A 20,641-nucleotide genomic window follows, 5' to 3' on the forward strand; every position below is an offset into this window, starting at 1 on the left:
TTTTAGTCCCCCTTGTGGTTGTTCTTGGATAACCCTTCTGTTCCGCCACACAGGGCCCCTCTGTTTGGTCACATTTCACCCGTTTGACGTTCCACATCCCCCTTTGACTTCCCAATTCACCATTTTGACTTTTTACATCACCCCTGGCTCCGTCAGCGCGCCGCTGAAAAGACTGGACGCAGTCCTAGACCATGCCGACGGCCCCGTGGTGCCCCTTTTAGACAACGAAATCGGCACGCGCAAGTAACACAAAAGGGTATTTCCAAAGGGAAGCCACAAAAGGAATTAAAAATTAAACAGAATAAGGCCCAACGGGCGCCGAGGGGGTGAGCCAGACATGTCGTTGTAGATTCAGTCAATTTACATCTCGTTAGTTCGCCCTATCTTTTGTGGTCTCTTCTATGGCATTTTTTGTGGCATTTTTTTTGACCTTTTCTGTGACTTTTTTTTCCCCATACTGAAGCGCTGTTCATAAATTGTTTACTCCGATATTTATCAAAACTGTTTCATCGGCCACTCTGCCCAAGGAACATTCCGTAACAGAGCGAAAACGACCCCAACAGGATATCCCCCCTCCATTTCGAGACGATGTTTTCTTCTGTAGAGGAGGACAACTCGGAAGATATCACAAAATGTAAGCTGCAAGAACAGGGGGGAAGTCAACTTTCATACGTGGCGAGTAGAGACATTAAAGGGGTACTGAATGACCACCTGAGTAGACAAAAGGACGACTCAACGGAGAAAGAAACTATGATGAAGAGACAAAACGAACATGCTGAAAACACATCCAATGAACAAAATGAAAGGAAAGAAAGCGTGGAATCGCCAATGCAGTACACCATAAGTATGGTGGACGAATTCGTATCCAAGACGAGTGAATATTCGAAGCTATTTCTGAGCCATTTTAATGAAGAGAAATCTGAGGTCATAGAAAAAGGCAACAGTACAATTTTGTTAGTAAACCAAACGGGTAATGGCAAACTGGAAGGCAAACGAAGTGATCACTCTGGAGAGAAGGACAGTCATATGCTGCAAAATCGAGAAAAGGAAAATCTTATGACCGAGTTCCACAGGACCATGTTCCTTCCAGAGTATAACGAAAACGATACGAAAAATTACTGTTATATGAGCAGTTGTAAAGAGGAGGAGATTTTCAATGAGTCGAATAATGTTTACTCGTGTTACTCAAGCCACGCGACTGACCAGCTAGATAACACGACAACATTGAAAGGGGAGAAGCAGTTTGGACAAACATCTGGAGATGATGACTTAAGTGGTGGAAGGAATCAAAATGGGATGCTTTTCCATGGGGATAACAATGAAGAGGCCTTTAGGGAGGAAGAGACCATTAAGGATGAAGAGACCGTTAGGGATGAAAAAACCGTTAGGGACAAAGACACACGCACTGATGAGGAAGACAAACAGGAAAGGTACTCTACCTATAGCACTGGGAAAAGTAGCTCGTATGATTATATTGAGAAATACTCTGACCAGGAAATGAGTGACAATCAAATGAAGAGGACACTCAGCGAAGATGCAAAGGATGAACAGGATGAAGAGCCTCGAAAAAGTGAACGCAAGGACGGAAAAAACCAACTTCACATGAGTAGCACCATTGGCAAACCAGCATTAAGTAACAAATCGCTCGAAGAACTGAACTACAGCAACAGGAAATCCCACTCTCCCTCGCTCATAGAGAAAGAAAGCCTCCTAGATATCACCTCCATAGCGGATGAGGCGAGGAAGAGGGTGTATGCTGAGCTGGGGTATAACTTAAGCGATATAAACAATTTATGCGTACCCCTCAAGGGGAAGAACCCAGAGAAGGACGTGGAAGACGCTTGTTGTGGGGAGTCCGACAAGGCTACTATGCAGGACGAGAGCAAAGGGGATGAAGTATTCCAGTCGTCGCACGTGGGGAGCAACGACGGAAGCGATGCCTGCAGTGAGAGCGGCGGAAGCATCAGGAACGGCTCCACAGAGTTAGAAAAAATATTTACCAAGTACCAAATTGAGGTCTCGAATGTGTCCAAGTACTTTGACTTTGGGAAGAACGAACAGAAGGAAAGTGCCCAAGTGGGGGAACAAGCGGTCGACGAAGTGGTTGACGAAGTGGTCGACAAAGTGAGGGAAGAGGCAGAAAAGGAGCTCCAGATGGAACAGGGGCATGGCCATCTTCAGAGCGAAGACGAGACGCACCCATTTAACGTGGAGACGCTGAAAAAAACGTCCTCCATGAATTTCTCCTTCGAGGAAGAATCCGTTAACCTAGATGTGTACACAACCAACTACATAACGGAGGACGTCCTCAAAGGCGTGCTAAACATAAAGGAGGAAAGAATCACCTTTGACACATTTAAGGATGCCTCCTCAGATGTGAATTACGAAATTAGTCTGTCCAACGTGGAACTGCTGTACAACGCTATTCTACGTCATCGTAATGGTAATGCAAAGGAGGAACTTGTGCCTGACTGTTCGCCTAACTCTGACGAGCCAAACCTGGAGAAGAACTCCACTAACAATGAAAAAAATCAGGAAGATAAATATATAACCCTTGCTGACATAAAATCATACATCATAGAGAGAAACGAAAAAAATAGTAATTACTTTAACGAAATTATGAAGATGGTCGTCCATTTTAACAACATACTGTTACTAATGAGGAGTAACAACGATGTCGAAGTGGAAGACAAACTACTCTTCGAACTGATGTCTTTGAAATTCGCTTCATTATTTAACGATATCCTGCATGTACAGAATAACTTCGACAACCTAATCAGACACATAAACGAAATTATTAAACTCATTCTCTTAGAGGACTCCAAGAAGCGAAGCTTGAGGGATATTATATCGTGTTACTTAACCAGTCAGAAGATTTTGGTTCACAAGAATGAGATCCTCTCGCAGATGAGCGCCACGCGTCACACGCAGGGGGGGGAAGCGGAAGAGAGAGTTTGCGACCCATCTGCAGAAAAAGCTGGAGAAGTGCTGGGCGAAAGCGTAAGCTCCGCAGTAGGTATAGACATAAAGGGAAACACCTCCGCAGAGGGCAACACTTCCCGTGACCATCAAACGAAGCTCAACAGCACTCCCGCCACGGATGCGGGGAAAAATGCTTTGGCACACACGAAAGCGGGAGGGAGTGATTCCCCCATGATCGACGAAGGGGGGGATATCATATCAGGAATGAAGTTCATAGATGCAGAGAACAACACTCGTAATTTGACAAAGGACATTATAATGGGCGAAATAAAGAACACCAAGAAGGAAGACGCAGGTAACGATGGCGCGACAAAACCTTTGACTCCCTCTGCAAAACGGAAGAGCAAAGGGTTCGGGACGCCCTTCCTCAAGGAGTTGGCTCCCTGCAGCGGTAGCAGCCGTATGAGCGGCAGCAACATGGTCAGCGGAAACACTGGAGGAGGTAATCCCAGTGTCAAGAAATCCAACACGAACGTTACGCAGACGGACCCGAATCCCACCGTGTGCAAAAACGCCAAACTGAAGGACTCCATGGTTAAGAACATCCGTGAAAAACAGGAAGACACAAAAGGAATAGCCAAAAGTGAGGAAGAGAATGAAAAAAGTAAAAAAATGAATAAAACGAAAAAAACGAAAAAAACGAACAAAGGAGAAACAGCGGATGAGAGAAAATCCAGCGATCTAACCGACGGAAAGAAAAAAAATGATTTAGCAAAAAACTTCAGGCAGAAGAAAACGGCGACAATGTCCAAAACTATAGAAGAAAAAACACCCGTTGATGTTAAAAAGGTGGGAACCAGTAAGAGGGGTGAAAACAGCCAAAAGGCTGCAGAGGAAATTAAGGGGAAAAGAAAAATTTCCTGGACGAATAACTTCAGCATTAAAAGGGAAAATGTGGACCAGGGAAAAGATAACAAAGTGGACTCCGGGGCAACCGTCAATTTTAACTATCCTAAGTATAACAAGGACGACAACATACAGGCCGTTAAGAGTTATATGAAGAGGTACGGTTCCACCAGCGCCGCAAGCACAGGAGGAGGAGCAGTATCAGGTGTGGTTGGAACTACCGCGGCTTTCGCGAACGCACACTTGGTGCAGCAAAGTAAAGCCGCCCCCCACATCATGTGTCCGCAAAAGGAGGGGCAGCCCCGAGTACCCAGCCTGAGCAGTGCCCACATGCACAGCGTCAGCGTGAACAGTGCACTCATGAACAGTGGACTCGTGAACAGCGTCTATGGGAGGGCAAAGGTACCAAAGGGCATGGCTCCCTATGAGGTTCAAACAAAAGACAGGGCGTCCATGATGAACCTTCCAAACTTTAACGACACTTATAAAATGCGAATGGGGAAGTCCCCCTTAGGAGGACTCCACCCAGTGCGCCAAATGAAATCGGAAAATTATTTGTGGAGGGAAGAACAGGGCAAAAGTTCTGTCGCGAGGAAGGAGATGACTGCCGAGAATCACAGCTACGATTTTCTTTATAATTACAGCGGAATGTTGGCCCAAGTAAAAAACAGAAATGGTAATCTGCCTACCCAAACTGGGAAAGTCGCAGAAACGGTGGCTGGTGTGAGGCTTCCTCAGGATAAAACTAATTCAGCCAACATCCCCGTGGCAGACCTCACCAAAGGAAGCAACCAACTGTGGGGGCACCAAAAAACACAAATCGGAGTTTCGAAAGGTGACACGCTGCTTGAAAAGCCTAAGGTTAATTTGGCACAAGCGGATGAAAAGCATGCCCTCGGGGTGACCCCGACAGGACAGATGAACCAACTTAAAAAGGAAAGCAAAGATAGCAATGATGGCGAGAGGTTCGACCGCAGCGAGAATGACCCCCTCAAAGAGAAAAGCGGCAATCCCATTAACGTCACTAATCCCACTAACCACGCTACCCCCGCGGAAAGGAATCCCTCGGGCTTACAATCCAAACTTATGGAAAGCAAACGCAACAGCAACATGAACCACTTTCGAAGGCAAACCCCCTTTACCGACAAAAGGTACAGCAGTGGCTACAGCACTGGATACAACAGAACGATAAACCCCAATGTGTACTCAGGCTTTAGGAGAAATATGAACAGCTTTAACGACACAAATAATGGCTTCCTGCATGCACAGAGTTCTACACACGCGAGCAGATATCCTAGCGCCAAGAGCAATGACAACTCCGTGCACATAAATCAGGGGGACAAAAAAGAAGACAACCAGGATGTAGCCAACTCAAACAATTTGGAGAGCAATTTGAAAAACGTAACCAACTTTAAGAAGGTAGCCAATTTGAAAATTTTAATAAACTTGGGAAAGGGGTTCAACGAAAAGAAGCTTTCCCCAGGGGATGAAGCAAGTGCGAAGAAAGGGATCCAAACGAATGAAAAGAAAGGGGTCGAAACGGATGACAAGAAAGAGATCCAAACTAATGACAAGAAAGGAATCGAAAAGAATGAGAAAAAAGCAATCGAAACCAAGTCAGCATACAACAGATTTACCGAAATTGTGACAAATAAAATTAAAAATTTTACTCTCCTAAATAGTAAATCGGTTAGATGTACTACCACTAATGAAAGCGTGCCTTTCTGCAACGCCACCGATGAGGGGAAACAGGACAAAAATGGCCAACTCAAGGAAGGGGGCAACAAAGCAAAAGACAGTAACACCAAGGAGGTGCATAGGAACACACACAGCTATGAGAGCTGTTTCACCAACGCGAATAGCAACTACCTCTGCGATAGTAAAAAGGGCGGAAACATCGTCAGCAGCTTCATGGGACAGCTAAATTTTTTCCAAAGCAAATGCGCATCGGGGAAGGAGAGCGCGAATGATGAGGAGGGGAATCAGTTAGGCGAGGCTAGTCAGACGCAGGAAAGTGTCCAGGAACGCGTGAAAGAAGCAGATCAAAACAGGGGAATTGCAAAACCGAACGGTGGCAGCGCAGAAACGGAGGAGGGAGAAAGAGAGGCCTCGGCTACGGACTCAACCAACAAGCCAGGTGAGCACAAACACACCGACGAAGATAAGGACGGCGATAGGAACGGCGATAAGAGCAGCGATAACACCATTGACAACGTCAGAAACTACTTGTGCAAAATGAAAGCGAAAGACGGGGGAAAGAAACGGGTCAACAGCATGTATACTAGAAAGACCCACGTGTTGGGCGCCGCCAGTGGAGGGATTGGTCGCGTGCAGGGAGGAGCCCCTTTGAATAACCGGACGAGTAACCACGCTATTGCCCATCTGAGGAACTACGCGACTGCCCACCTGAACCATCCAAGCGGAATTCCAAACTGGAAGAATGGCACAAACGGGGGCATAAGTGGCACCAAATGTTACAGCGAAATTTCGAACGGTGAAGTGCAAACAGGTAGCAATGTTGCATTTGCACCCAACAGGAGTGTCAGAACTGTGCAGGGATCACATAAGACAAATTACAATTCTCGAGGGGGTTCCGCAACCCCCGCGTATCACGCAGCGCGGTTATCGTACGAGGCATTCGCTCCAAACGGAACACTCCTACTGATGGGCACGAAAAAAACGAATTCCCACTTCGTGCACCATAACCAACCCAGCGTGGAATCCCTTTTCCCATTCCAAAAGCGAAACAGTACCTTACACAACCCCATGTCTGTATCCAAATTTCAAGAGCATCAAAAGAAAGTGGAAAATTCAGTAGAGATGGAAAAGGACTTCCTCCTCAATATGTGCGACGTGAATGCAAAGCAACACATTCCCTTGACGAACGACAACAGGTGTGTTTTTAGGAGTGAACAAATGAACCAAACAGGGTACCACTTCAGGAAAGCAGGCGTCAGTAATGAGCTCAGCAAAATGGAACAGCACAGTAATGGCAGGAGGACATTTATTAACCCCTTTGTCGAAGCAGAACCGGTTCTCAAGGGAATGGGTTCTATACATCTGAGTAACAATACGTTGATAGGCAAGCAGAACATGGGACACGAGGACAACAATTATCACTTTTTTAAAGAAAAGCTAACCTCCCTGCAGGAGAAGAGGAACAGAAATGTCCCAATGAGTACCTTCAATTTGCACACGTCCCAGGAGAGGCTGAACAGAAACTGCGTACTCAAGACTGCTTCTATGCATGAAAACTGCGCATTGAAATCTTCCAGCCAGGGATGGGGAGGCAATGCGCCTCAAAGAGGGGTCAATTATATGCAACCCGGCGGGGTGAACTACGCGCCACAGAGCGGTGCCACGTGCATGCCAAATAACGGGGTACACTTGCCTCCGAACAGCTCCACGCAGTACGCTCAGCACAACGGATCGGCAAACCACTCCAACCCAGCGAACCTGTGGAACCCCCAAAGTTTCACCAAAGAAGCCGTGCCCCTACACAAAAAGGACGGAAACGTTTCCGTGATGCCCAACTTTTTAAACGCATACCATAAGGGAACCCCCTCGAATGACATGCCTACCGCGCATCCCACCATTGATGAAAGTAATCTGCTCATAGAACAATTAATGAAAATTCCAGGGGTCCAGTTAGGCAAAAAGTACATACAAGACATAGACATCTGTTCAGACTGGCTCAAGTTTAACGACTATGATCAGAAGGTCATCAAAGAGTCCCTAAAGAATAGCTTGGAGAATAATAGCTATAAAAGTTTTATGGACTCTATGCAATTTACCAAGGGGGGTTTTCCCGGAGTCAAGCAGGTGTAGAAAAAAAAGTAGAAATCCGGCTCAGTGTGCAGAAGTAGGTAGAAACATATATACTGTGCCGCAAATACCATGTAGCGTAATTTTTGTATATGCGTAGGTCTTTCCATACGCATTCATCGCGCATGTGTGTGTCCCACTTTTCAAAACGGCCTCTCAAGTTGGTGTCTTCGGAAAAATTCTGTTTATTCATGAATTAATAAAGAAAAAACAAGTGTATCTATGTAGAGGATCATTTAATCAGTCAGGATTAGTGCCTAGATAATACCTCTGGAGAAAGGGGCAACGATAGTTTGTACCAGTCGATAATTCATCTCCACGAAGGCTAAACTGTTTCACACTGTTAAGATGTTGCTACTCTGGATTGGAAGATTTTATAAATACGTACACGATAGCCACTACTTATTCTTTTGTATTACCTTTTTTTGTTCAGCTTCCGTTTTTTTTTGTTTTCTTTTTTTTCCCCCATTTTTCTGGAAATAGGGGGTGGACGCCACTTAGCACATGTGAGGGAAGTTCCATCGGTATGCATGCGCATTAGGACACGCGTGTAAGCTTCCTTACCAAGTGGCAACCTTTTTTTTTTGTTGTTGTTCTGAGGTGTATTTTTTAAGTTTTAATTTTTTCCTCTCACAGAGCAGTTTTGTATCATCTCCCTTGTGGCATCCCCTTCGTGATATCACCTTTGTGGATCACCTCTCTGTGGATCACCTCTCTGTGGATCACCTGTGTGTCTTTAGCTTTTCCGTTTTAGTTTTTCCGTTTTAGTTTTTCCGTTTTAGTCTTTCTGTTTTAGTTTTTCCGTTTTAGTCTTTCTGTTTTAGTTTTTCCGTTTTAGTCTTTCTGTTTTAGTTTTTCCGTTTTAGTTTTTCCGTTCTAGTCTTTCTGTTTTTGTTTTTTCGTTTTAGTCTTCTCGTTTTAGTTTTTCTGTGTTAGCTTCCCCGCTTTGGCTTTCCACTTGTTCCTTTTTGTCGAACGATCGGTACAAACCTTGTTCCCGCGTTTTTAATAAAAAAGAAACTTTCGTTTTCCCACTTCGCCCCAAATGGCCCTCACTTTCGCCTCTGTGATAGGGAAGTTCCCGCCGATTATGCCTCCGCCCAAAGGAGACACTATACACCCTCGCTGCACACGAGCACTGGGAAAATTCGAAAAAATGCCAAAAAAAATGGGGAAAAAACAGCGCAAAAATGGCACAAAAATGTACCCACCATGCGCATCCATGGTGAACATCCTTTCCTTGCGCCTCTATCATGCGCCAAATTGAAGTTAACTTTTTTGTCCAAACTGAGGGGGGGAAACACCTCAAATTGAAATTTTAACATAGACAGGGCCACGCGGGGAAGAGAGAAAAAAAAAAATTACCTACGCAGTTATGTAACCGAACTGCGAAAAAAAAAAAAACGCCCCGCAAACCCCAGTTGTCCTCATTTTAGCGAAATAACTTCCCACGTGAGGGCATACCAAATTCGCCCGTTGTGGAAATTCAAAAGTGAACCATAGCACAGAAGGTAAGAACGGTGATTGATGCCTATTTGTCCAAGGGCCTCTACTGCAAAGTGAGCTATTTCGCCATCGGAAAGGCTCTCACTCAAAAGAGGAACAAATTCAGGGATGGAGGAAACGATTGAGTTTCTGGTCGGCATATTGAAGCAGTGGACGAGCAAGTAAACTAACTGCCGAAGGGCCAGAGCTCACACATGCTTAGAGGCATATGTAGATTTATATCCCCATGCCTAGGTAGCCACATAAGGCAATTCACACATAGGTACCCACTGTGCCCGTCCACTTACGAACATCAACGCAGGTATCACTACAGGATACTCGTCAAGGGGAAAGACGAAGAAAAGAGGGAACACTAGTAAGGGCTGAGTTATCCCACACACAGTCTTAGCCCAAAAAAGTGTCAAACGAGATGGGCCACGTGGATTTGTCTTTACTACGCTGCTTATATATTTATCTGTTTTTTTTTTTTTTTTTTTTTTTGTTTCCTTTTTTTTTGCAACTTCCCCCCATGGTATAAACATAACGCAGCTATAAGGTCACCTTTTACCACCAAAATGAAAACGAATCCATCGCCAAATGCACGGTGAATGCGGAATTCACCATAACTGAAGTGGGACCTATTGGCATGAGCAACTTTGGGGGAGAGCCCCCAATTGCCGACAAGTATTTCGTGACGTTCAAATTTGAAAATGAAAATTTAGTAAGGACGGTGGACATGGGTCTAAATTGCGAAGCCTGGATTGACAAGTAGGGAAAGGGGAAAATAAAACGGAAAAGAAAAAAAAAGGAGAAAAAAAGAGAAAAGACAAAAAAGAAAAAAACAAAAAAGTCAAGAAAGAAAAAGTGGAGAAAAAACTTGACCAATCTGTTAAGATAACGCAGCTGCTTCGACCTGGGAGGGTGAAAAAACAAATATGCAGCTCCACATTTTGGCAACGTCGTCCTAAAGGAATATACCCTCCCGATGGAAGGGTCCTATTAAGTAAAGGGTGTTCCATTTCTGCGTTCACGCAGTTGTAATCGGTATAAACCAAACAAAAAAAAAAAAAACACCCTTTTTTTTCCTCTACCAGGCTTATCAAGGATAAAGAGAAACTTAGGAACAATCTTGACCTTTCATCCGAGTTACCAAAAAGAACAAATATTGGCGTCTATATAACGCCATTATGCGGCAGGAAAAAATTAGGCATTTGCTTATCATTCGTTACTTGCTGTTTCTTGCCGGTTGCGGCTATATTCCCCCTGTTTTAACACCTCCGACGCCGCGCCTCCGGCTTTGACCTCTGCACAGGTTCATGCGAACTAGGTTCATCAAACCCGCCGATGAGGAGAGCATCGAGGCAATTTTGCAAAAAATCAAAAACGAACAGGAAGCGGCTCGAAAGAGAAAGGAAGAAGAAAAGGAATTCCGAGAGAAGAAAAAAACATTCGTAAAAGCGGATAAGTTGTTGCACAAAAAAACCTTCTTTGATGAGACCTTGGAATTAGACAAAATAAGCTCCAAAGCGGATTTGAACATAGATCATGGGAGTTCCGAGTTAGCAAGAGGAAGCGGAAAAAATGTAGACAATGAAAAACTAAATGAAGCTCTCTCGTTTCTGAAGTTCAACTTGGCCTTTTACTTCGCCGATGTGGACATTAAGAAGAAAGGTACGACCAAAAATGGGGGAAGCATACTGCTCCTGTTTATCCCCTGTTGAGCCGTTCATCAGTTACCCCCGTGTGATGAGCGGCAAGCAATGTGGCACGACGCGGTTTGGGGTATCGCTTAGTTTTGACACCCCGGGACTTCATGACTTTGTGACGTCTTGACGCCTTCACTTGTTAACTTCTTAATCTCTTAACCGCTTAACTTCTTAACCGCTTAACTTCTTAACCGCTTAACTTCTTAACCGCTTAACTTCTTAACCGCTTAACTTCTTAACCTCTTAACCTCCTCACTTGCTGACCTTCCCCTTAAGGAAAACTGAAACAGGAGCACTACGTGGAGATACTAAAAATGGTGAACCACAAGATGTGCGTGAGCCACCGGCGTTTGAAGAGCCACGCAAGAGGGGAGAACAAACCGGAGCCAAACGAGTTTCCCCCGGAGAGCTACCTGTTTTACGAATCAAATGAAGAGGTGAGCACCAGCACGGAGGACAGTTCCAAGGGGGAATTTTCCGATACGCCAAATATTCCCAAGGGAAGCAAAAAAGGGACTACCAAAAAGGCCAAAAGTACAAATGATAAAAAAAAACTGGTGAACCTCTTCAGCGTTAACAATAAAGAAGTAGACCTAATCAAAGATATTAGCATTTACAAAAATAATATGTTCAATGGAAGTAACATTTTTTATGATTTCAAAAGTGTCCCAACGAATTGTGAGTGTTTCCTTTTCGATGAAGAGAATGAGTTTTACGCTTATATCTACACCGATAATTACTACGATTTTTTACTGTACATATCTTTTGCGGAGGAAGAGGACAACGGATGTGTGTGCTATAATAATTACTTACATGCCATGGCAACGTACTTATATGAGCTGAAAAGGAATCGGGAGCACTTTGAGACCATCCCTTTGGACAGCTTGCTTCTCTACAAACAGCTAATATTTGCATGCTACGAGAACGAACTGAATTTCATGTATGAAACGTTTTTACAAGAATTCAGAAAATATGATTTGTCAGACAGTGGGTTTATCCACCGTTCCCAGTTGAAAAAGGTTCTGCTGCAAAACGAGCATATTATGTCCAGGCAGGAGTACAAACTGCTGCTCCGCGTTCTCTCCTACAACGATGACAACTATGTGTACTACAGGAACGTGCGCGAGATGGTGCTGCGCCTCAGGTGAGGAAGTGGCCGTAGTGGGGAAGTCATCCCCTTCAAAAGGAAACTCACCAAAATGTGGGCACACGTGATTTTTACTACGCCGCATAACTTCTCCGCAGATTCGAAGGCATCCGAAACAGCATTTTCGAGCGGAACGCCAAGATGCTGCAGAAGTACTTGTGCGAAGAATTAGTCAAACATAACCTCAAGGGGAAGAAGAAGATACACATATTCGACTGCAAAAATGTTCTGGACTCTTGCAACAAGCTCTATCTGAATAAAAACATCATCCATATCATTTTGTCTTCCCTTAACTTTGACAAGAACCTCGAATTAGACGTGGTTTCTTTTTTAAGGGTCTCCATCACTATCATTATTAACAGCATTAAGCTGGACACCATACAGAAGATATACACTTCCATCAACGACGATAAGCAGAAGAAGGAGGACTTTAATAAGGACTCCGAGGGAGGATACAAGGCCAAAGGGTCCTCAAAAAAATCCGAAAAGGTAAATTTGAAGGCAGCGGAGGGGAGGGTGAAAAAAAAAACTCAAAAAAGCGGGCCAGACATATTATCCGCACTGTGGCATCAAGGCAGTAATGCAATAAACACAGTATAACAGAAAAAATATGTGAAAAAGAAGCGCTACAGTTTTGCAACTTGGAGGTTGTACATTTTTTTTTAACACACTCTGCACTCTTCATTTGAATGATCTCCCCGCGTGCTCAGACAAACATACCCGCGCAGGAGCTAGTTGAGAGGACCTTAACCAAGCTGTTCAAAGTCCTGGACGAAAAGAACGAAGGTACAGAAACAGGGCAGAGGTAGAAGCGGAGATGCAGATGCGAAGATGCAGATGCGGGTTCACGAATGGGCACACCCGCTGTAGCATCGCCGATAGTGCGCACATAAATGGGCACCAGCCTATGCACACCTTCACATGGAACACCCCCACATGGCACACCGCGCAGATCACCTAAAAATAATTGATTTCATCGAAACGCTACTGGAATCCAATCAGAAAAAGAAAATTATCGACATCAAGGAAATATGCAAGCTGAGCAAATATGAGCTGCAAGGATTTGTAGCAGAGATAGACACGGACACCAAGGGAGGAGGCAGTTACCCAAAGGATCAAATAAAAGACAACAGAAACTTTGACTTTTACAAAAATAAAAAAATTCATTATTCATCTCATATCCACAAATGGTGCTCCAAAACATATCAAATAAGGTAAAGATCCAGACAGGCAGGGCCCCTGTTCTACTTCAAAACATAGCAAGAGGATCGCATTATAGGACATGCAAACGATATTATCGTGAAAAATGTCCCACGTGTTGCATCAATCCCGTATTGATCCTTCCACTGTTTTCTTCACGTGCATTGGCTAAAGGGAGGAAAACTCTCCAATTGGGCTCTACCTTCACGCTGCGGTTAAAAAACCAAAGTGAGAACTTCTTCCCCCCCCGCGGAGGCGTAAACGCAGTGTAAAGGACGATCACCATTTGGCCACTTACATATTAAATTTTTTTCTCTTCTCAGGTCGTGCAAATATTACAGCTACTTTTTTAACTACCCGGATGATCTAATTGAGATAGATGTATGGAAAGAGAAAAAAAAGGAAAAAAAAAGAAGAGAGAGAGAAAAAAAAAGGGACATACACGTGTGGCGGGAGAAAACAAAACATTGGTACGTAACAATTTCCCTATTATTGTGCACCCCTTACTTTACGTGCTCACGATTTCCGCAGGACGAACTGAACAACGAGTTGCTGTTCCGCGAAGAGGAGAAGGGATAACCAGACGGGCAGCGATACAGACGCTGTTGGAGTTGCGCCCCCGGCAGGACCAAGAGGAAAATTTTAAAATACGTTAAAATGGAGTTGCTTAAGAAAAATTACAAATGAAAAATGGCGAAATGTCTTTAGATAGAGATGACATGCAGGTGACAACTTCGCGGGGGCACCATGTCTGTTGCGGAATGGCAAAATAAGGAATAACAAACTACGAAATAAGCGCGTGGGAAGGACCAAACTGCAGAATGGCAAAACTGTGGGGTGGGGGACATACTCATCTCACACCAACACGATGCTCATCGTGCGCATAGTACGGTTAAAAAGGCCGCACTGTGGGAAGTGGCTACCTAGAGAAAATTAACGATCCGTTCGGGGGAAGAGGCTGCGGTGAAAATTAAAACGTCGCGCAAGAGGAATCCTCGCATCACTAGCGAAATGCTTATTTATCTCAAAGCGAGTCTAACACCGGGCAAGGATTCCTCATTAGGCTTCTCACCCGAGAGAAGTCACTTGGCAAAATTGATCAGAAGCGAGTCTGTGGACAACATAACCTTGTTCTGACATTTCGAAATTATATTGGAGACCTCCTTCGAGAGTTCTATTTTTTTTAGTTCCATGAAGGCAGGGTTGTCTTTCACCGCAAGTCCAATCAACTTGGCTACTTCAGCCTCCCCTTGTGCTTTAATAATTGTTGATTTCTTTTCTTGTTCAGCTTTTAAAACGATGTATTTGCTCCTTTCAGCCTCCTGCTGAGCCACCTGTTTGGCTTCCACAGCCTTCTCATATTCATTACTAAAACTTAGGTGCGTTATGGACGCATCGTCCAGAAGGATATTAAAATCTTTGGCCCTCTGCACCAGCTGTTCCCTAACCGATTTACTTACAACCTCCCTTTGGGTAATTAACTGAGAAGCGTTGTACTGAGCTACCACACTTTTTAACACTTCGTTAATGATGGAAGGAAGCACCTTCTCATCATATTCCTTTCCCAAAGTCCTGTATATCTCTACTAGCTTGTTTTCATTCGGTCTGGACAAAACACGACATGTGATATTAACCATCTGTAAATCTCTAGATCCTGTTAAGGACATAAGAACTCGGGGTTTCGTTCTGACATCATAAATAATACACCTCTCAAAATAGGGGATTAAAAAGTGAGTCCCTTCTCCGTATATTCGATTCGATAAGCCAAACAGCCTATTATATTTTATGGCTCTCTTTCCTGCCTCTACATTGTATAGGCTGTTATTAAATAGCCAGCTGCTAAATGATGTCAATCCGAGGAATGCCCCCACGCTTACTCCTATCTTTCCTAGCCTTCTTAAATTGTGTATGTCGAAGTTCTGCGGGTTACTCATTGTGCTAATTACGTCGTATAGGTTTAAGTTGGGCAATTTTCACCTCAGTGGTGAACAAATTGGAAGAGACACTGTTGCTCCAAGCGGGAGGGGTCCAGAAAAAAAAGAGTGGCACAGGTACAACCTGCTGGGTGGAATTGCCTTTTCCTTGCTGAATCGTTCTGTTTCGGTATTCTTCTCACTTGTGCACGAACCTGGGCTGGGCGTTTCTACCCCTAATGCAGCGTGTGTTGAAGCGTTTGTTCGGCTGTTAATCTGGCACGCTGTCGTGGCACACATTCACCCGTGCAAAGCTATAAACCAGTCCTCTCGTGTACAATCCTCACGGCTTTCAAAGGGACGTTACGCACATTTCTGAATCTTCCCGTGTACATCCTTTATTAGTTGCGCATTTTCGAAGGGTTAAAATTGGGAAGATCGTTCTCGCACGGGGGCAGAGGAGTGGTCACAATTATGTAAAGTGCTTAACGGATGTTGCACTTAAATGTACGCGAAAATAAAAAAAGAAAAGAAAGGAAAAGAAAAAAAAAAGAAAACAGAAGAAAACAAAACAAAAAGAAAATATACCATCATGCATACATTCCTACACGTATGCGCTTAACTATCCCGGTTTCGCCAAACGATGTTGTTCCAAAATAACGGCGTATTTGCAGGATGGCAAAAAAAAAAAAAAAAGTAGTGTAATATAATATGGTATAGTATAGCATATTTTATAGCATATTATAGCACATTATAGTAAAATATAACATAACCCATCGGCGTGGGGATGTACGGCTCAACAGGTGCAGTTGTGCCTGCTTTGTGTTTCCCCCCAGGGATTCAATCTTTGTGCAATTTCTAGGCACCCTCGCTGCGCCGAAACACCCGCTTCGTTATTCCCAATTGGGACACCGGACGAAGCGCTTCTGCACCCAAGAGACTCATTTTTTGTGGGTTCATGCTGATAAAAATATATTATTTCTTGGAGGGCATAACCCCCAAAGGGATATCTGCACAGACGTTGACGTATCCATCTTATGTGTTGCAAACAGATTATATATTACATCCTTCTCCATTTTTTCCTTCTTTTGGTCGAAACAGTTGACTGCCAGCTGGGCTCACCTCCCCCTTTTGCAACTGTCCCGGAAAGGATTATTTAGTATAAACAGGAAATTCACAAAATTGAGGTGCAGCATTTAAGAAGTAAAAATTCTGTGTGCCTGCTTAGGCACCTACATTTTGAAAGGGAAGATTCGAATAAGGCATTCCATTGTGTGTGCTTAGTTATGTGCATAAACCTCTCAGTGTGGTCCTCTGCGTAGGGAAGTATCCACGACGCATAGGTGTTCTTTGCGATTTGGGCAAAAGTTGACATGCTGATAGGGGGTGAAAAGGAATGTTTAACTGTGCAGGGTTGTTATGTTTTCCCTTTTTTTTCTCTCTTTTTTTTTTTTTTTTTCTTTCTTCGGTACACCCTTCTATGTTGAATTTCACGGGGAAAATCACCTCATCATGAGGGTTTCTTCCAATTAGACGATCCTTTTTGTATGAGTCATACTTTGGTGTGAATTTGCTTCACCTATGCGTCGTGGACGTCCCCTTTCTTATTTTTTTCCTCCCCTTTTGGAATACTTAGTTGGTAGAAGAGGTATACACTTATTAGAGCAATCGTAATTGAGAAAAAAAAAAATGGAACAAAATAAGTAAAAAAAATTACCCTTTTCAAAGAACTACACCACGCATTTGTGTATACCCTTTAACGAGGTAGTCCCTCCGATGGGGATGAACTTTCGAATAACAGGATTTTTTCGTGTTCCCCTTTTTTTTGGGGGTCCAAAGTAGCTGTTACTCCAAATATTGAGTGCAGCAAAAATGCGTGGCGACCCAGATGACGGGTATCTTTGTGCGCTCATTTATTTTGTAATTATGGTCGCCTTTCATTCCTCACCTTCGATTTGGATTGTGCTCAAAGGGCGTTTGAGCCGGGTGCACATTGTTTAATTTTAAGCCACACTCTTTTTTTTTCTGTTTTTTCCACACCTTTTTGTGTCTTTTTATGGTCCTATTCTTTACACCAAATGACGGTCTCTTAGTGCGCCCTGAAAAGACAGGAAGAGGGAAGTGACATTATTTGTTTGTAAATATTTCAAAGAGCACTTTTCGGCTTACCTTCCTATTTTCCCCTTCCTGCGCTTGTGCACACGCGTTCGTGAGATAGCCAATATTTAGGAGAAGGCTTATTCTGTGCATGGTCACATGCCTGCGCATATATATATACATATATTTACATGCGTGCTCACGAGAAAGACTTGACCCCTTTTTCCTTCTTTCTCTGCCCATATGTGTACCATTCTACAGTCTACATGAGCTCTAGGGTTCCTACTTCATTGTTGCTTCTTCCTATTTCGTGAAGTTAAGCATTATAAAAATGACAGGGCGGAATAGCTATGTAAAATGTTCCTTCGCCTGTTGTGCATTATTCATTTATTAATTTTTTTTTTTCTTTTTTTTTTTGACAGTGTTTTATTTTGTGAATGTAGATATATACAAGAATGTTCATATATACAAATATGCATGTTTTTTTTTTTTTTTTTTGCTTCATACATTTTGTTCATTAGCTTTTTTATTTTTCCCATTTGCACTACCGCTGGAGTATTGCTATTTTCCCTTCTGAGAAGTCCTAGGCATGAGCTTTCCTTTCATGTCATCAAAAGGAACTACGATGTATGAAATCAAAGGAGAGACGAATAAGAATGCATTGCCACGTATATAGTGATTAATCTATCCATGTTTATATCTTTTTTCTTTTTTTTCTTTTGGGAAATTTATTATCCCCACATGAAAGTGAACAATAACAAAAGTGTCTCTTTTCCCTTCCTCCCTTTTTAGTTATAACTTCACCAGTGTAAATATTGAGGTGTTCACATCTTACACATGACACGTGCGTGTATTTTTCGTTGGCAGCTTGTCAGCATTATTTTTTCTATGTGTATTTGCTACTTCAATGGGACCTCTGCATCCCCCTACACGTATGTATATGTATGTCCATAATTATGGACGTGTGTGTTGGCCCATTATCTTCACATCCGTAGTATGTGTATATAAGCATTGGCGTTCCCGCATAGGAGTGTCCATTTGGGCATATTATCGTGGTGTCTGGAGAGGTTTCTTCTTTGCACAATCGTATAAATGATGCGAATGGATCTGGCTCGAAATTTCTGCCATCTCAAATGTGGCGCTAGCAAATGTGTACAACATTGGGGAAGGAAGGGGGGGTGGAGGCAGGTTACATAACAATGCTTAAATAAATGGCCCCACCCATTTTTGCATCCCATTATGACAAGTTTAGTGGGACAGTTTACGCATATTACTTCACATGTCTGCCCTTTTTTTTTTTTTTTTAAATTTTAAAATCTGTGTTGTTGCTACGAGGTGCACTTGTGTGACTACTCGTCCACGTAATGGGACACAATTTCGAAGATCCTTACTACAAAATATGAACCCTGGGAAGGAGGAGCCATATGTACGTCCGAAGAGGGCCAAGTAGGAAATTTAACCCTCTCATCTGGGATAACCCCCACAAAGACGGCTTCTTCCCCCATGTAGATGTATCCCTCCTTGTCATTTATGTGACCAAGTTACCTATCACGAATCGAATACGGTAGGAAGTCATGAATAATGACGAGACAAATTTGTCTAACGCCGTTTGTCCCAGTGGTTTATCAGCGCTATTTTTGGTTTGTACATTCATGACGATTTAATTTTTCCACATGTGATGCGTTAAGCGTTGTGCCTTCGGTTGGATCGCATCTTCACTGTTAAGGGTGATAATTTTAACACCCTTGGGGTGCTCCTTTATTCTATTATTTTTTTTCCCCCCATACATTTATGTATAAATTGTCTACACTGTCTCTTTTAATTCATTTTTGTGTTAGTTAGACAATATGAGAATTTTTTTAAGACACTCAAAGATTACTTCCTTTTTTATGTAGGATTCACTTATTCAAATTAATGTACCATTAATTACGAACTGATGTCCTTCACCTTTTTTTTTTTTTTTTTTGTTTGTTCCCCATGGTGTAATGACTCAATTCAGGGGTCACTTTCGCAGTATGCTTACTTTTTGCACAGCCTTGATAATTTTCCGCTTGATTGCGGTTACATCGGTGGGAACATATAGCATACACCTGGTGCATATACGCATCGAGACTTACGCGATAGAAGTAGACAGTACAGGAACTCCGTTGCACCCAACCTAATGCGCGCAGAAATTTTATGCGTAGACGGAGAATTTCTTCGTATCCATCCGATCATTCCTTATCGGGTGGCACTCTTTTTGTTCTTTTTCTTTTTTTTTGATGTTCCACATAAGGATACATACATATGTGCGTACAGTTGCTTCCTCTACGGATAGTCCTAATTTCCCCGACGCGCTTCATTTTCATAGGCGTGCGGGTTTTTGTGCCATACTGTTTCACAGCAGAAGAGCTACATAAGACCACTACCTGCCGGCGGTTAACTGTTTAGCAATTTTTTTCTTTTTGTGTTTCCCCCCCATGTAAAGTGATCGTGGAGGTATTATACGTATGGCACATGTGCGAACAACGAAGTACTCTGCAGCGGGGTAGTTTCTCATGTACTGCATTTCCTCCTTTTGCAGAATTCAAGTGGGAAAAATTGCATGTTTGTAATTTGACCCCTTGAAAAATTCCTTTACACGTACGGAATTCAATTCGTTTAAAAGAAGTCATTTGATTCGATAAAGCTCCTTTTTCTTGTGTACGTGAAAATAAGGATTTCATATACGTACATGCGTCAACACATGAGAGGAGGATCAGCAGGGGGGTATATATACCTATGCGGGACAATCGCGAAGGTGGATACGTTCTCCTTGCGTTAATCGATATGCGCATACGCTTCCGTAACCCCAAGCGCGTATGTAATGTATCCATATAACGTTATATACATTTATATAAGTATTTTACATACGGCGAGAATGCTTTTAAATTGCGCATTTGTTGCGACGATGAAAGTAATTCAACAGAGGTACAACTTTTCACATTTGCGACTTTTTAGCTGTATGGTATATGTTCCAGTAAAATTTTAAAATATTCCAAATCACGCGTATTTAGTGATGATGAAACGATTGCATTTTTTAACAATTTCATTTCCTTCCCCTCTTTAATTCCCCTTCGCGTGAATACATTCTTCATGCTCCCCTATGGAAGAACATAAAAATGGCATATGCCATTGGCATACGCGCGGAGAGGTACCCGTAAGATGCATCCCCAAAATAATTTTTTTTTTCTTTTTTTATTTCTTGGCATCTTATTGACTACCCCCCCTGTTAACATGCACCATTTTGAATTTTTTTTTTTTTCATAAAAACCCTCACCTTTTTTCTTTTGGATAAATTTACCCTTTTTCCTTTTTTACGTATAAATAAAAAATAAGTAAAAATGAAAGGGAAGATAAGTTAAAAATCGAACTTGTTTATATTTATTAATTTCCTGGAAAGGATGAAAATCGCGAATAAA

General features: G+C 42.8%; 3 protein-coding genes across 3 annotated transcripts; 2 read left to right on the forward strand and 1 right to left on the reverse strand.

Annotated features, from left to right (window-relative positions):
* Positions 1 to 588: 588 nt before the first annotated feature.
* Positions 589 to 7,656, forward strand: C922_02122 (hypothetical protein; the record flags this gene model as incomplete). Its single annotated transcript, XM_008817721.1, has 1 exon — positions 589 to 7,656. One exon carries the CDS (start codon positions 589 to 591, stop codon positions 7,654 to 7,656), a length of 7,068 nt encoding a protein of 2,355 aa, XP_008815943.1.
* A 1,611-nt stretch (positions 7,657 to 9,267) lies between these two features.
* C922_02123 (hypothetical protein) lies at positions 9,268 to 13,770 on the forward strand (the record flags this gene model as incomplete). The annotated part of the gene is made up of 11 exons (XM_008817722.1): positions 9,268 to 9,320; positions 9,461 to 9,514; positions 9,688 to 9,906; positions 10,233 to 10,283; positions 10,451 to 10,809; positions 11,121 to 11,988; positions 12,090 to 12,480; positions 12,702 to 12,777; positions 12,944 to 13,205; positions 13,515 to 13,572; positions 13,723 to 13,770. 11 exons carry the CDS (start codon positions 9,268 to 9,270, stop codon positions 13,768 to 13,770), a joined length of 2,439 nt encoding a protein of 812 aa, XP_008815944.1.
* A 503-nt stretch (positions 13,771 to 14,273) lies between these two features.
* C922_02124 (hypothetical protein) lies at positions 14,274 to 15,125 on the reverse strand (the record flags this gene model as incomplete). The annotated part of the gene is made up of 1 exon (XM_008817723.1): positions 14,274 to 15,125. One exon carries the CDS (start codon positions 15,123 to 15,125, stop codon positions 14,274 to 14,276), a length of 852 nt encoding a protein of 283 aa, XP_008815945.1.
* Positions 15,126 to 20,641: the final 5,516 nt, after the last annotated feature.

This window comes from Plasmodium inui, assembly GCF_000524495.1.
Source record: "Plasmodium inui San Antonio 1 unplaced genomic scaffold supercont1.7, whole genome shotgun sequence".
In the NCBI taxonomy this organism is placed as follows: domain Eukaryota; phylum Apicomplexa; class Aconoidasida; order Haemosporida; family Plasmodiidae; genus Plasmodium; species Plasmodium inui.